This window comes from Octodon degus, unplaced genomic scaffold, assembly GCF_000260255.1.
Source record: "Octodon degus isolate 3935 unplaced genomic scaffold, OctDeg1.0 scaffold00001, whole genome shotgun sequence".
NCBI classification, from domain to species: Eukaryota; Metazoa; Chordata; class Mammalia; order Rodentia; family Octodontidae; genus Octodon; species Octodon degus.
Window position 1 is genome coordinate 21,774,237 of NW_004524577.1, and position 15,133 is coordinate 21,789,369.

The window sequence follows — 15,133 nt, forward strand, 5'->3', positions numbered from 1 at the left end:
GGTGGCTCGTGCCTGTAATCCCAGCACTTGGGAGGCTGAAAACAGGAGAATCACTATGAGTCTGATCTACATAATGAGACCTTGTAGACCCTGTACCAAATACATAAAATAAATCAATGAATAAATAAACATAAGTTAAGTTTTAAAGGTCTGTAGCTGAGTACCCCCATTGATCTTTGTTGTTCTTTATAGTCTTTAGACTGCTGACCATGAATAAGAGAAAGGTGTTGGGCTAGATGCAGCCATGGATGTGGTTTCAAATCCGTCTACAGAAAAGGTCATAACCTCAGTGGTCACTGGAGACCTCCTAAGGCAAACTAGATGTAAGTGAGAATTAGGTATAGAGTAACTTTGAGTAAAGAAGATAGTTAGCATTGTTCATTTTGTTTAGTTTTAAAATGAGGAATGGTCTAACTGTGACAACCCCTACAACAAAACCTCTTTATTTTATTTATTTTTATTTTTTTGGCAGAACCAGGGATTAATCTCAGGTCCCTGCACTTGCCAGGCAAGCGCTTATTCCACTGAGCCACCTCCCCGGCCCAGCAAAACCTCTTTAACACCTAGCAGTTCCTTCGGTCCTTAACTATGCCACATGTCTTTATTATTGTTAAATACTTGTATATGTTTATTTTTAATGTGGCAATAAACGCTCCACAAAGGGAATGTACTCGTGTACCATAGATGTTAACAAAATGATCCACACATAATAGTATTTAATACAGGTGCTGGTTGAAGTCCCCTCTTTTTTTTTAAATTTTACTGTGGTGGGGGGTATGAGGAGATAGTTCAGCAGCAGAAGCGCCTGCCTGGCAAGTGCAAGGTACTAAGTTTGATTCCTGGTTTAAAAAAAAAAAATCAAATGTTTTACTGTGGGCCAAGAATTATGTCAGGCCCTAAGGAATCATTGGAGCCTGCCAGTCCCTGCCCCACTTACCTAGGGAATGTATACCTCATGTGGAACCATCATTATCACTGAGGTAGTACACTGCTATTCCACTTGGTGTTCTCTTTTAAAAATAAACATAGTCTGGAGGGCCAGCTAATAGCAGTGTTTGCCTTGCAAGCACAAGACTGTGGACTCATTCCCAGAACTTCAAAAACATTTCGTTTAAAATAAAATAACTGGGGCTGGAGAGATGGCTCAGTGGTCTAAAGCACCTACTTAGAACAAGCTTAGCAAAGCACAGGGACCGCGATTCAATCCCCCAGCACCACATGCCAGCCATCTAAAAATAAAATAACTTCTCATTGGTCATTACACTGCATGTCTCAGATTTTCAGTCACAAGGAGAGGGGCCCAAGTAGCACACCTATTGAATTGAAACTGTGAGAGAAAACATAAAATGCTGGGACAAAACTTGCTTTCATCTTAGATTAGATCTAGTGTCCAGTCCACCTGTCCAGTACGGATTTTGAAGGGGTACAAAAGAGTAAATGATGTTCCAGGCAAACCTGAGATAATTTTTAAAGTGGAGCTTGGATCCAGCGGTGCATACCCAGCATCCCAGCTACTCAGAAGAACCAGAAGTTTGAAACTAGCCTGAGCGACATAACAAGACCTTTCCTCAAATGTTTCAATGTGAAAATAAAAAAGGATGGGGCTGCCACTCAGTGGTGGTGTCCTTCTGGGCTCAGTCCCCAGTACCACAGAGAGGGTGGGGGCTAGATGATCCTACACTTCTGAGATACTTTCACATCTTATTTTTGCCCAACTTCTCACCAGAGAGCCCATAGATAACCTAAATGCAATACTGTTTCTCTCTTCCTCTCCTTCCTCAGCTTTTGCTTTGGCACCTGTTGTAAAGGAAACTATCCCAATGGTAGATGGCAGAAATAGCAAGTGGCAGGTTGAATAATGAACCTCTCAAACACACTGTTGTTAGCCTCCATCCTCAACTCATACGTGGCATAGAATCCTTTAGCTCCAAGTCTTGTCTTACCTTTTTCTTTTTAAAACAAAAATCTGATTTTTTATGAACCCAGAAACAGACCTGCTTCTTGATGGTTAAAAGAAATGCGTGGGATTCAGCTAATGTGAGAGGACAAAGATCATCCTAATCACAACAAACACAAAAAGGGCCACAAAGCCCTCTCTCCACGCATGTCCTCCTCACAGCCTTCTTTCCTCCCCAACTCAGTCTTTTGTCCCACCTTGAGGAATAAGGAGAAGCAGCTGTTTGCGGTGTTTGTAGACTGGGGGTGAGAGCAGCATCAAGAATGGTTTGGTGAGAATGCTGTTAGTACAGTTCTCTTGCTGAGCTGTGTGGAACTCTTGGGGTGTGGGCAGCTGTGGGAGCCCGAGGGATGGACTGGAGTCTGGAGTAGGTCGGCAGCATTGTGACTGCTGAATCTCGCTCAGCCTTAGTTTCATAAATCCTTTTCTTGTTTTTCAATTCAGTAAAGTGCCCTAGTCTGTTAAGTGCCACAAATAGCAGTAATGCCCAAAGCAGATTTCCCTCTAGAACTATGATGCTATTTTGTATTTTTATCCTCATCTGTTTTTAAGAACTAATAAAGTATCAGCTTCTGATTTTCATCTCCCTACTACAATATGTATTTACACAATGCCATAGTTAATATTTTACCTGAATCATTTTTTCATAAATCTCATTAAAACATATTGAAGCAGGAATTATTAAACAAGGAATAAATTTTCTATAATTTTCTTATTACTTTGCTTTCTCTTTCATTCAGACTTACAGTTAATGAGTTTCAACCTCAGGTTTTCTCACTTGTTGATTTTCAGACCTTGGCCATTTTGACTACACTTGGTACAAGGACCTGCTGATGGAGATGTTTTTTCATAGATGTTTAAGAGCTAACACCAACTTTCTCTCTTGTGCTTTGTTTAGATTTCGACACAGTCCCAACTGCTTGTACCTAAGAGCTTGGACTATCCACACGTGGATTAGGCAGTGTCTAAAATATGGTGCCCAAGACAAAGCCTTGTATACCCTTGTCAATAAGGTGAGTAGCTATCCTAGGCATTGTCCACATCACTGGGACAACATACCCGGCCAGCACCCACAATTTAGAGATGTTGATTTGCAGCCCGTTTCGTACTGTCATTCCTTGCAGGGCTCAGGCAGAAGGGCCTGGATGGAGGAGGGCGGCTCATGTCATGGTGCACAGGAAGCAGAGTGTGAAGGGAGGAGCTGGGGAAGGGATACACCCTTTCAGGTCATACCCGCCTTTAACAGCATGATGTCTCCATAATCCAGTCACCTTCTAAAGGACCCATCTCAGAGAGCAGGAGGCTTTGAGGGGAATCTAGGTGTAAACTATCACGTGGCTTCATGACATGTTTTCTGAGCTTAGATAATAGGGTGTTTTTACCTGTGATAGTACAAAAGAGAATAGCACTAGAAATTACTCTAAATTTTTTGCCCTCAGACAACCCTTTTCAGAATATGGATGGATATAAATCAGTGAACAAATCAAAAATAAAAATCCCAGAGCTGCTGCTTTTCCAAGAAGAATGAGTCAGGAAAGATAGGTAAAAGTGAAAGATTATCCAATCAGAAGAACTCTGCACTTGGGCTCATTTTATTCTCAATCCCTAACCCTTGAGCCTTAAATTTCCTCCATTATTCCTTTTGATGAAGTCTGGGAGTAGGAGGAAATGACCACTTTTGCTATTTAGAATGTGATTTCTAGAATATTCTGACTTTTTTTTTTTTTTTTTTTTTTTTTTCAGAACCAGGGATTGAACTCAGGCCCTTGCACTTGCCAGGGAAGCGCTTATTCCACTGAGCCATCTCCCTGGCCCAACTGTTTGTTTTTTAAAAGACAGTGTTGCCAGGGATATAACTCAGTAGCACAGCACCTGCCTGGTAAGCACAAGGTCCTAAGTTCGATTCCTGGTATCAAAAATAAATAAAACTTCTCCTAGGTAATTCATGCTGTCCCTTTTAAGTCCCCTGATACCTCCCCTTAATCAAGTCCAAGAATTGGCCATGATTAAGATGTTTTTGTATGTTATACTCCACCCAGGCGTTGAGTACTTATTGCTTTCATGGTATGAAGGAAAATACAAAATAGACTAGAGCGTCCAGTGTTGGTATTGTGGGTCTCACTGGACCTTGAAAGTGTGAACTTACAGGGAATACTCATTTTTGTGTTTGTGTCCTTTCTGAGTGGAAGTTATTCCCATGACTTGAGCCCAGTTCAACTTTGCATACATTGTACACAGTTTTGTATGTGAGACACAGATGGAGATTAGTTGTAGTGGTGACCACAAGAATGAGCAATAGCTACTTGCCCTCAGAAAGCAGATAAGGTAATAAGGCAGTAAAGCAAGTTCACTGTTAAATCTAATATTAACCAAATGTAAGTGCCATCCAAGAACACCAGTAGAAGAGGAACTAAGAGAAGGAATCCAATTGGAAGAAAAGAATTAATATAAAGTATCATTTAAGCTGATCATCAAAAGATGCATGCTTGAAAAATCATTTGCTGCCCGTTGGCCTAGAGTATACAGTATACTGGGATGGAGATGGGGAGTGGCTCTGAGTCACTGGGTAGGAGAGGAATAGAAGACTAAGCCAGGTCCTTAGATGATCAAGTAATGGCCTTGAACCTCAAGAGGGAAAGGGATAGGCTCACAGGAAGGCGTGAGTTCAGTCTAGCTCTCTTCAGAGTATGACACAGGTTACACTCAAAGAAGACGCCTAGGATGAAACAGGAAGAGCTTGTGTAGAAAAATAAACAGAATCTCATTTCTGCTGCCTCTAGAATCTTTTGGGTTTTTTGGTTTTTTGTTTTTTGTTTTTTTTTTGCAGAACCAGGGATTGAACTCAGGCCCTTGTGCTTGTCAGGGAAGCGCTTATTCAACTGAGCCATTTCCCCGGCCCCTTACTAGAATCTTTTTAATGATGAGATCACTAGCTGAAGGGTCAAAAGAGCCAAGTCACATGCCCACAGGGTCCACCAGTTGCACCAAATCCTTCAGGAAGGATTCCTTCTAGGTCCTAGTTTTTCAGCTCTAATTTGAGCAGGTTGTACTTCCTAAACCACTGATTTCTAACTCTAGCTGCCCATTATAGTCACCCAAAAACTTCCTAAAAATTATAGATACTTGTTTCTACCCCTGAAATTCTAAGACTAATTGCATTAATCTGTATGGTACCCAAGTATTGCTGTTATTGTTGTTTAGCTATTTAATAAATTCTGTGTTTTAGAATCACAGTAAAATTGAGCAGAAAATAGGGATTTTCCTTTTGTTTTCTGCTCCAGCACATACATAACCTCCCCCATAATCAGCATCCCACCCCTAGAATGACACAATCATTAGAATTGGTGAATTGCATCACCCAAAGCCAATAGTTTGCCTTGGAGTTCATTCTTGATATTGTATATTTTGTGAACATTTATGACAAAATGCTTAATGACATGAATCCACCATACAGTAGCATACTGGATACTTTGCTCTAAAATAATGAAATGTGCTCTGTTTCTTTATCCCTCATAGGTATATTGATTTTAACCTCTCAGTGGGTTTTGATTGATACTGAGGCTTGAGAATTGTGGACCAGTTGCTTTCTGAGGTTCTTTCTAGCTCTAATGATTTATCATCCTAAGATATTTTGAGTTTACCCTACCTCAAGGATTAGTGCTTATTTGGATGACTGCTTTGAGAAATAATAGATACTGGGTCATGAGCTACCGCCTTTCGAAGGGTGGCTTTTAAAGGCTTTTCCATCAGCATACCAGAGGCATCCCATGCCTGCTGGTGACAGTGAGTCAGGCCTACACGATCTCATAGTTGGGATCAGGGCTATATCTGAACCTCTCCAGGGAGTGGAACAACTGGGGAAATTCCTCAGGTGCTTCTAGCAGTTGGTGAGGGAAGAACAAAGCAGCATGGGGCGTGGTGGTCAGTCCTCCTGAAGTTTACAAATGTGAGACAGAAATGTGCTGCAATCCAGCTCACCGGGTGTCAGACTTGAGTGTACATGAAAATCACATAAGCTCATTGAAACTTCAAGTTTCTGTGTCAAATTCTCAGAGATCTGATTCTGTGGCTCTGAGGCTTCAAAGCACTTTACAAAAAATTCTAAAGCAAATCCACATTTATTCTTAAAATTCTATTCATAAAATTTCCACCTGAGTTTGAATTATGTATTTAGCTGCTTGTAAGCACAAGGTCCTCGGATAGGAGATTGGTTAATGGCAGATACACATTTGCACATTTCTGGGTCTTTAAAGTACAGGGAATGCTGTATTACATATTCTTCCTCTTGAGTATTCTTTTTTATGTTGCTATTCATACCTTGTAAAAAAGAATCACTGAACTGCTGGGAGGTGGAGTTACTTGGCTTTTTCTTTTTTCATTGTAGCTCTTCTGACGAGGTGTTAGAATGGAGCTTTATTTTTCACATATCAATTGTCTCGTATCAGACACCCACTCACAAGTTTCTCACCCTGACCAACAGTTCCACTTACCAAATTTCATGAGTCACAGCTTCTGTTTCACTGTCACAGATGCTGTAAAATGATAGTCAGACAGTTTAAGGCTAATGGTGGCAGGTTTTATCCTGAATAATACATAGGCATACATTACAGACCGAATTAAAATGAATAAAAATTCTCCTTTTATTTTCATTTTCATTATAGGTTCAATATGGAATTTTTCCAGATAATTTTACATTCAACTTATTGCTGGATTCTTTCATAAAGAAAGAAAATTACAAAGGTAAGAACCAATCCCAGTTATTATAGGTCTTCCAGCTTCCAAAGGGAAGAGTATAATGCAGGCACATTCCCCGTTAATTTATTTCTCAGTGACACCTTTACATCATTCCTTAAATCAGAAAAGTTTTCAGGAAAGTTATTATCTTTTATGCAAAAAAATAGGATAGGAAATATAAAAGTACATAAATAATTATAGAGAAAGTTCATTGCACATGCTAGTCTAATTTTACTTCCCAAGCTGAAGTACAGAATATAAATAAAGAACAAAGTAAATCTGATTTAGTTTTCATGTGTAATTTTGTATTCTGAATGAATAGCTGGCAGAACTTAGTTTTTGTGTTATTGGGGTTTTTTGTTTTGTTTTGTTTTGTTTTGTTTGTTTGTTTTTTGCAATACCAGTGATTGAACTCAGGACCTTGTGTTTGCCAGGCAAGCACTTACTCTTGTGTTGTTTTTAACCAGGTTATTAACCTTGTGTTCTTTGAAAATATTATTGGTTTATTTAAAAGAAAATCTCCACCAATTCCCTATTTTGCTAGATTTACTAGTTCACTTCCAGGTCTGTCTGGTCTGTCTCAGTTTCTCCACTGCATAAAAATATAGAAATGTATACCTCTGGTCTCCTTTAGATCCATAACAGTACAGTAGTCTCTTACTATTGTGCAGTTTGACTTTCACAGACTCAGTATTTCACAAGTTTTCAAAAAATATTAATCTAAATTGTTTATTGCAGATCTTTCACTATATCATGGGATTTTGTGATAATGTACAGTACTGTGTATACATTTATATGCATAGTATATAGTTTCAATGATTTTTGCCTACAAATTTTTAAAATATATAAAAATATGTTGAAATGTTAATTCTAACATATTAAAAGAATATTAAATCAAAATGAATACACTTTATAGTGCCTGTTTCTTTAGTGGATCAATACATACTATGCTGCACAGTGTATGTATGTTATTAAAATTACATACGTTTGCGAGTTTAGAAAATGGTTAAGAACATTAGAAGTGTTCTTAAACATGTGGGAAAGGTTTATAAGAGTGTGAGAAGGGCTTATAAAGCCTTAAAATATATATATATATATATATATATATATATATATATATATATTAAAATAAATATAATGCTGCTACTTCACTGACTTCCACTTATCGCGGGGGTGTCTGGATCATAGCCTCCGTAAAGGAGGGGCCACTGTATGTGCAAAACCAGCCAGTTAGGAACAACTGAAAGTCATTCTAATACTTTCATAATTATGAATATAGGGGCTGGGGAGATTGCTCAGTGGAATAAGTGCTTCCCTGGCAAGCACAAGGGCCTGAGTTCAATCCCAGATTCTGCCAAAAAAAAAAAGGGAAATCTGTGCACAGTAGATACAAAGGTGTTATGAAGCTTAACACAAACGCACACACACTATTGGGCATTGTGAGGTTTAAGAGAGATATAATTATGAATCTATACAAAACTAACAATAACTCAATCAGTAGAAAATGTTTGTTGTATTTGTGATGTGGGCTTTATATTTTAAACCAGTTTTTTTGTTTGTTTGTTTTTTTGGCAGAACTGAGGATTGAACTCAGGCCCTTGCGCTTGCCAGGGAAGTGCTTACTCCACTGAGCTATCTTCCAGCCCCTTAAACCAGTATTAACATTCTTGTGCAAGAGTTAACTAGTGGACAGATATGTGAACTTGATTTTTTTAGTTTCTAGCTGTATTGTAGCAGATCAAGGGAAATTAGGAATATTTCAAGGCCTGTTCTGTAAACAGCATTTGTGTGCAAACAAATGTATGTTATAGGAGAGGGCTTATGAATGAGCATTTTCCCTTTTTACCACCTTTTTTCTGACATTAAAATAATGCCTAGGAATTTAGGATTTCTTTTAGCATTTGTTCTCTTCTGCCTCAATAGGGAAAAAGAAGGCACCAGAAGAGATGGGGCAGACAGCTGAGCCCCTGGGCCAGGCTTGTCAGGGATACTTTAGAAATGATATACTTCCTTTCTGTAGGCCTGAGCTCATCTGACGAATGGGCATTGTGACTTGAGTTTGCTTCACAATTTGCAAAGCATTTTCCATATTTTTTATCTTATAGGAATATCCAAAACTCTTTCAAAATAGGACAAATAGTATTTTATTTCTATGAAGATGATACTGGGAACCAGGAAAGCGCAGTGATTTATTTAATATCCTTGGGCACATTGATGTACTAGCACGTGATTTAGTATATTACAGTACATACAATAGAAACTAAAGGCTTGGGAAAGACCTACTTTGTAGAAGAACTAGGACTAGAACATACATTTTTTACTTCTTAATTATGTTGACTTTTCCACTGTGTTTGAGTTGTTTGTTTTGGTTTGGGTTTTTTTGTTTTGTGTTGTTGTTGTTGTTTTGGTATTGGGAACTGAACTCGGGACCTTGTACTTGCCAGGCAGGTGCTATGCCACTGAGCCATCTCCCTGGCCCTGTGTTCCAGTTTTGTAGTTAAGAGATTTGGTGATGTTAACCTCCAGCTAATTTCCTCTCATTTTCACTTTCATCTTCTTGCCAGATGCTTTATCTGTGGTTTTTGAGATCATGAAGCAAGAAGAATTTGAATTGCCCTCCACTCAGCTCCTTTCTCTCTATGTTTTATATCATTGCCTGGCAGAGAAGACCAACCTCAGCGTGAGTAATCTGCCTTTCAGCAATACTGAGAATTTTAGGGAAGAGCAAGCAGTGGCTGGTCGTGTAGACACTTGCTTTCAGAATCTAGAAGCAGGCATCCGATGTGGTCCTCCTGTGGCCATGCATACCCTGGAAGGAGTGTTCATTCTGGACATATCAGTTACTGCTTTCAAGCAGAGCAGATGTTCTGCTTGAGAAAATTTGAAATCGAATCCCAGTATACATTTTGGTTTTTTTGTTTGCTTGTTTGTTTGGTTTGATTTTTTTGTTTTGTTTTAGGGGCTGTTTATTTTGTCTTGTTTTGTTTTGTCCTACCTCGGGCAGGTAGTTTTGTATTTGGTACAGGGTCTCACTGTGCAGCTCAGATTTGTAGTAATCCTCCTGTTTTCAGCCTCCCCAGTGCTGGGAGTACAGGTGTGCAGTACCAATCCCGGTCTCCAGCTCAGCGCACCCAGGGGCGGGACTGGCATGGCATGTGGTGCCCCTGATCCCTATGCTTGCCTAAGCAAGTGCTTAGTCTGCTGAGCTATATCACTTCTTGATCTTTTGGCTATGAGCAAGTGTAGGTAGTTTTGTTATACAGGCCTTCTGTGTATTTGGAAGGCACTGTTCCACTCAGCTGCACCCTGGCTTCTTGTGGGCATTCTGAAACTTGAGCTGGGCTGAGTCACCTGAGACATCCAGAAATGGGTCATTTATAATCATTGAGAGCTGAATGTTCAGGGAACATCCTGTATCAAAGAAGCAGGTGGGCAGCTCAGTTTAACCACAATGTAGGATATTAAATACTGATTATTTCATTTGTGTATTTTGGTATGGTTACTCTGGATCACTTGTGTTCTAGAATTCTAGAATGCCAAGTTTTGGCTTCAGCTCTTAAGTTAGGATGTTGAGTCATTGCTTATTTCTAGCCTAAGACTGACAGCAGTAAAAACAATAATGACTGAGATTTAAGTATAACTTACTTTACATTGTTCTTGGTGTTTTAAATGTTTTCATGGCAGTATAGTTATTCTGCTCAGTCCAGGTTAGAGACATACAGGTAATCTGAGCAATAGATAATTATGATCTAGCAACCAAGGTGTACTGGAATTAGAGTACCTGCTGGACATATTTTGGAAGAAATTACAAGATGAATTGGATATATAAGCAAAAAAGGTAGAGATCAAATATGGTTTGGTTTCTTACTCATTTGGACAGAGAGAATCATGTGTTTGGAAAGGGAACTGAAAGAAGACCAGGTGTTTTTTTGGGTTTTTTGTTTTTTGGGTTTTTTTTTGGTGGAACCAGGGATTGAACTCAGGTCCTTGCACTTGCCAGGGAAGTGCTTATTCTACTGAGCCATCTCCCCAACAAGACCAGGTTTTATAAGGAAGAAAAATCATTAACCTGGCCCTGAACTTGTTATAATTTGAGTTGCTTTTGAGGGTGAAGAGATTTCATGGTGGATGTTGGGAACATAATCAAGAGATAGGAGCTGAACATACAATCGTTTTCCTTTGTTTAGAGACGGGTCTTGATGTATAATTCAGGCTGGGCTTGAACGTACTGGGTAGCCCAGGCTGGTCTCCAACTCCTCCTGCCTCAGGCTCCCAAGTGTTGGGATTACTGGCATGCACCACCACAGCAGGCAAAGATACAAATTTGGAGATTGAGGAATGAAAAATATTACTGAATTTAGAGCATAGAGTTGAAACCTGTGTTTCCGTAGAGTAGCGGAGCAGGAATCCCAATTGAAGTGCACTGTGGAATGGTTTAGAGCTAGGAACAAGAGATAGGAGTATAGGCAACTCTCCCAGGGTGTCTAGCCGTGAAGGGGACCAAGAGGGGGGAGAACCTTGTATTCAAGGGAGAGGCTCACACATAAAATGAGCAAGCCTTGAGGACATTGGTCAGGTAACACCTGAGTATCCCTTTTTAAAGATGCCTGGAACCAGAAGTGTTTCAGATTTTAGTCTTCAGGTTTTGAATCTTTGCCCACACGTAATGAGATATTTGCACATGCTAATGAGTTAGTGGATGATGCCCAAGTCTGAACAGACTTCGCTTGTGTTTCACGTGCATGTAGCTGGAGGTAATTTTATACTTTTCATAATTTTAATCTTGAAACAGTTTCATGGTATGGAATTTTCCACTCACCGTGTCACATCAGTGCTCGAAAAGTTTCATATTTTGAGACTAGAGATGCACAACCCCTATCACTATTCTGATTACTGTCACCATACCTGCTCCATTCCTAGCACATCAAAGGTAACTGTTGTTTATATACTTCACTGCTTATGTGGCTTTCAATCTATAGGGAGAAAAATGGTTTCAATCTTTCATATTTATTATTTATTGGCTTTTCAAGCAGTGTTTGTGGAGAAAATCAAACTTCCCTAAATTAAGAATGATTTGCATTTTAGCATAGAATAGCCTGGTTCTTAATCAGCCTTTCACTTATCTGTACTGCCCAACAGTGTTGTTTTTCTCTCCCCATTCTCCCGTCATGAGTGTGCACATGTGCGCGCGCGCACACACACACACACACACACACACAGACACACACAGGAAAACCTTGAACCAGAGCTCTCATGTTGCACAAAGGCTATTCACAGTCAAGAAATTCGGGTGCTGTTAACACCTGGGCCCCATTGCAGCCTCCAGACCTTATGTATTCTCTGCTTTCTCCCTGACCTCTAAGCGAGTGCAGGGCAGGCTGAACTTTCTGTTGTGTGTCTCAAGGCTGCAGCCCTGGCTGGTGTATACTCAAGTGGTACTGCCACGCTCAGACTCCATTGTCTGGGAAGCTGCCCTCAAGGCCCTGCGTTTCCAAGGAGGTGCCCGTCATTGCTGCTATCACAAGTACGTGGCAAGCTTAGCAGTGCTAACAGTTTTTCTTGGGCCACGCCCATCTCAGAAGGCATCCGTTTTATTGAAGTGTGATTTTGCACCCTGGGTTGAAGGAGGTAATCATTCAGTGTTCATCTGATTGCCTCATTTGTTTTTAAGAAACACACATCTATCTGAAAGTGACTTCATGATACTTACTTTAACATTGTAAAGAAAAAGCCTTATCATTGTGAATTGTGCAGAATTCAAAAGCAGCCTCCCTCATGCCACAACCGTGTGAGAGAGTGTGCGTGCTGACAGGCACTGAATCTTCCTTAGTGGTCAGTGCAGGTCCAGCATGTGCTCTTTAGTTTTGTTTTGCTTTTCTGATTGTAAAAGGAACTGTTAATCATTGCCAGAAATTTGAAAAATACAAGAAGGAAAATATTCATAAGTTTGATGCCCAGAAATTTATTCACACAGAGAATATTATTTTGTATTTTTCTTTAAACATACTTATACAATTGTTAACAAAGTTAGGTTTGTAATTTTTTTATGGCTTTGTTACTTTGATATTTTTACTTAATACTACAGTGAGTTCATCCCCACTGTGATATTGTAAATCACATTCTTGCATTAAGTATCCATTGCTTAGCTGGACCCTGATCTGGTGCATTCCTGTTGCAGTGTGAAGAGGAGAGGAACTTTGGTGCATCCCTGTTACTTCCAGGCCTAAAACAGAAGAACTCAGTGGGTGTGAGTTCGCAGTTATATGGCTATGCCCTTCTTGGTAAGCTGAGTGACCCTTTTATATATGTTGTTCTTCATAGATACATTACTGCAGTCTTCTAGTTAGTAATAAGATGATAATTCAATTTAAACGTATTAGTGAAACTCCACGTACAACCTTCACTGTTAGCCATAAAAATAGACCACAGTTATAAGGTAGGTCTAAGACTTTTTTTTTTATAATGTATTTAGTACAGGATCTACAGGATCTCACCACACAGATAGGACTCGTAGTGATTCTGTTTTCAGCCTCCCAAGCACTGGGATTACAGGCACACGCCACCACACTCAGTTTCAGTCACTGTCTCAGTGCACTCCTGGGGCAGGGCAGCACTGCATGCCAGGGGTCAAAGCGCGGCCACTGCGCTCTGCCTGAGCAGGCGATTTAGTCCCCTGAGCTATCTGGCCAGCTCTTAAGACTGTTCTTAAAACCCAAGGCCACTGCTGACAAGGAGAGAAATGGATGTTGCGGCTGTGGGTGACGATGAGCACATTGGACATGAGGACCAGGTGGAGAGCAGACATTCCGGCTCTGTCAGGAAAGTCAGCCAGGGAAGCCTTTCCTAGCACTAGCAGGGGTCTTCCTGTTTCTTTAGACCTTAAATCCAGGAGGTAAGGAATTAAGAATTAAAAAGTTAAGACTGAACTAGTGTCTTCAGTTTTCTTTTCAAGGAAGGAAGGAGAAACTCAAAGAGCACAACCAATGGCACTTTGGGGGAAGCACAGTGAGTGGGACGCTGGCTTACCTGTGGGGCCCTAGCTGCACAGAGGGCCAAGTCAAGAGGGGTAGCCTTGGCCTCTGGAATCTGGGTGGAGCCTGTGGCCTCTGAGCGAATAACATGCAGCCTATACGTATCCTGGTTCATGGAGACATATTAAACACATGTTATTTCACTGGTCTCCTGTTCTCCCTTTCAAAGGCAGGCCTCTGGGAAAGTGCCTTCTTGATCATTCTTTGCTTCTGCTTCTTTTTTGGTGTTTTGAAATCAAAGTTATAGCCTGACTGCTTTTGAAGTTGATCTTCGCTTGGAACATAATGTGGCATTCTTGGGTGCTGATTCACATATGAACTGAGAACAAGGTTTTTCAGAATTTGCTAGGCTGGCTGTTAAACTAACAAGATTTGGTCACTATTTTTTAAATTCATATTTTCTTTATTTACCACCTATGGTTGATACTGATTTATATGTGTTGTATGGATTATTGAGGAAGTTGGTAGGGTAGGAAAGTGTACTTCGCTGTTACTTACTAGGAGAGGGCCTGCCCTTTGTGACTGGCAGCCAACAGATCAAAAGCTCCTTGCATGGCCTCACCTAACCCTGGTAAAAGCAGTGGCCACAAGGACTGCTGTGTGGCCCCAGGCACCTTAAAGTTCTAAAATTAGCTGTTGCTTGATAAGCTTTGTCTGCTTGTAGCCTGCTGTCCGCTTTCCCAAATCCTTCCCAGGAAAGCTAAGTGAAGGTGGATTTAAGGCCTGGCAGCTCAAGGTCACTTTGGGCATTAGAGCAGAGCAGGTTTCTGCTGCGGCAGTCAGTCAGCCTGTCCAGTCCAAATCACCATGCTGAGCTCCAGGACTCTTATAATGTAAGAATTAATAAAACTCAAGTAAAGGAAAGGAAAAAAAGTTCCTTTTTCATAGAGACCATACACTGATTACTGTGGCACTTTCCAAAACTGTCAGACATTTCTTGGCAAGGGCAAGTTATCAGATGTTGACAAAGTTTTCATTTAGCAAAGTTGTGGAATTTCTTTTTCTGGGAAAAGTTTGAGTCTTGAAGCAAAAATTGTATTTCTGTTGACTTCTGTTTTAAGGGAAACTCTCAGTGGAGGCAGATATGGCATCCTCTTGAAAGTTCCCTCAGACCAGTCAGTCATTCAGGCAGCCTTACAAAAGTCTCTGCCAGCCCAAGTGAAAAAGAGGAAAATTAAAGTCACATGCATTTGTATTATAAAGTGTGTACGGTCAGTTTTACTTCATTGTTGTTGCTCAAATACTGTTTCAATACAGTACTTGAAATTGAACTCAAAGGGGCTGGTGAGATGGCTCAGTGGTCTAAAGCACCTACTTAGAACAAGCTTAGCAAACCACAGGGACCGCGGTTCAATCCCCCAGCACCACATGCCAGCCAGCCCCGCCCCCTGGTGGGCTGAGCAGGCCACAC

The 15,133-nt window shown here is 40.4% G+C and overlaps 1 protein-coding gene across 2 annotated transcripts in view; it reads left to right on the forward strand.

The window, feature by feature from the left end:
* Mrps27 (mitochondrial ribosomal protein S27) overlaps positions 1–15,133 on the forward strand; it is an 83,521-nt gene that overhangs the window by 62,549 nt on the left and 5,839 nt on the right. For both annotated transcript variants that reach the window (XM_012513559.2, XM_023703037.1), the window contains 4 exons: positions 2,856–2,970; positions 6,619–6,697; positions 9,256–9,371; positions 12,870–12,972. In XM_012513559.2, the coding sequence (XP_012369013.1) occupies positions 2,856–2,970; positions 6,619–6,697; positions 9,256–9,371; positions 12,870–12,972 (413 nt within the window). The remainder of the gene's footprint in view (positions 1–2,855; positions 2,971–6,618; positions 6,698–9,255; positions 9,372–12,869; positions 12,973–15,133) is intronic.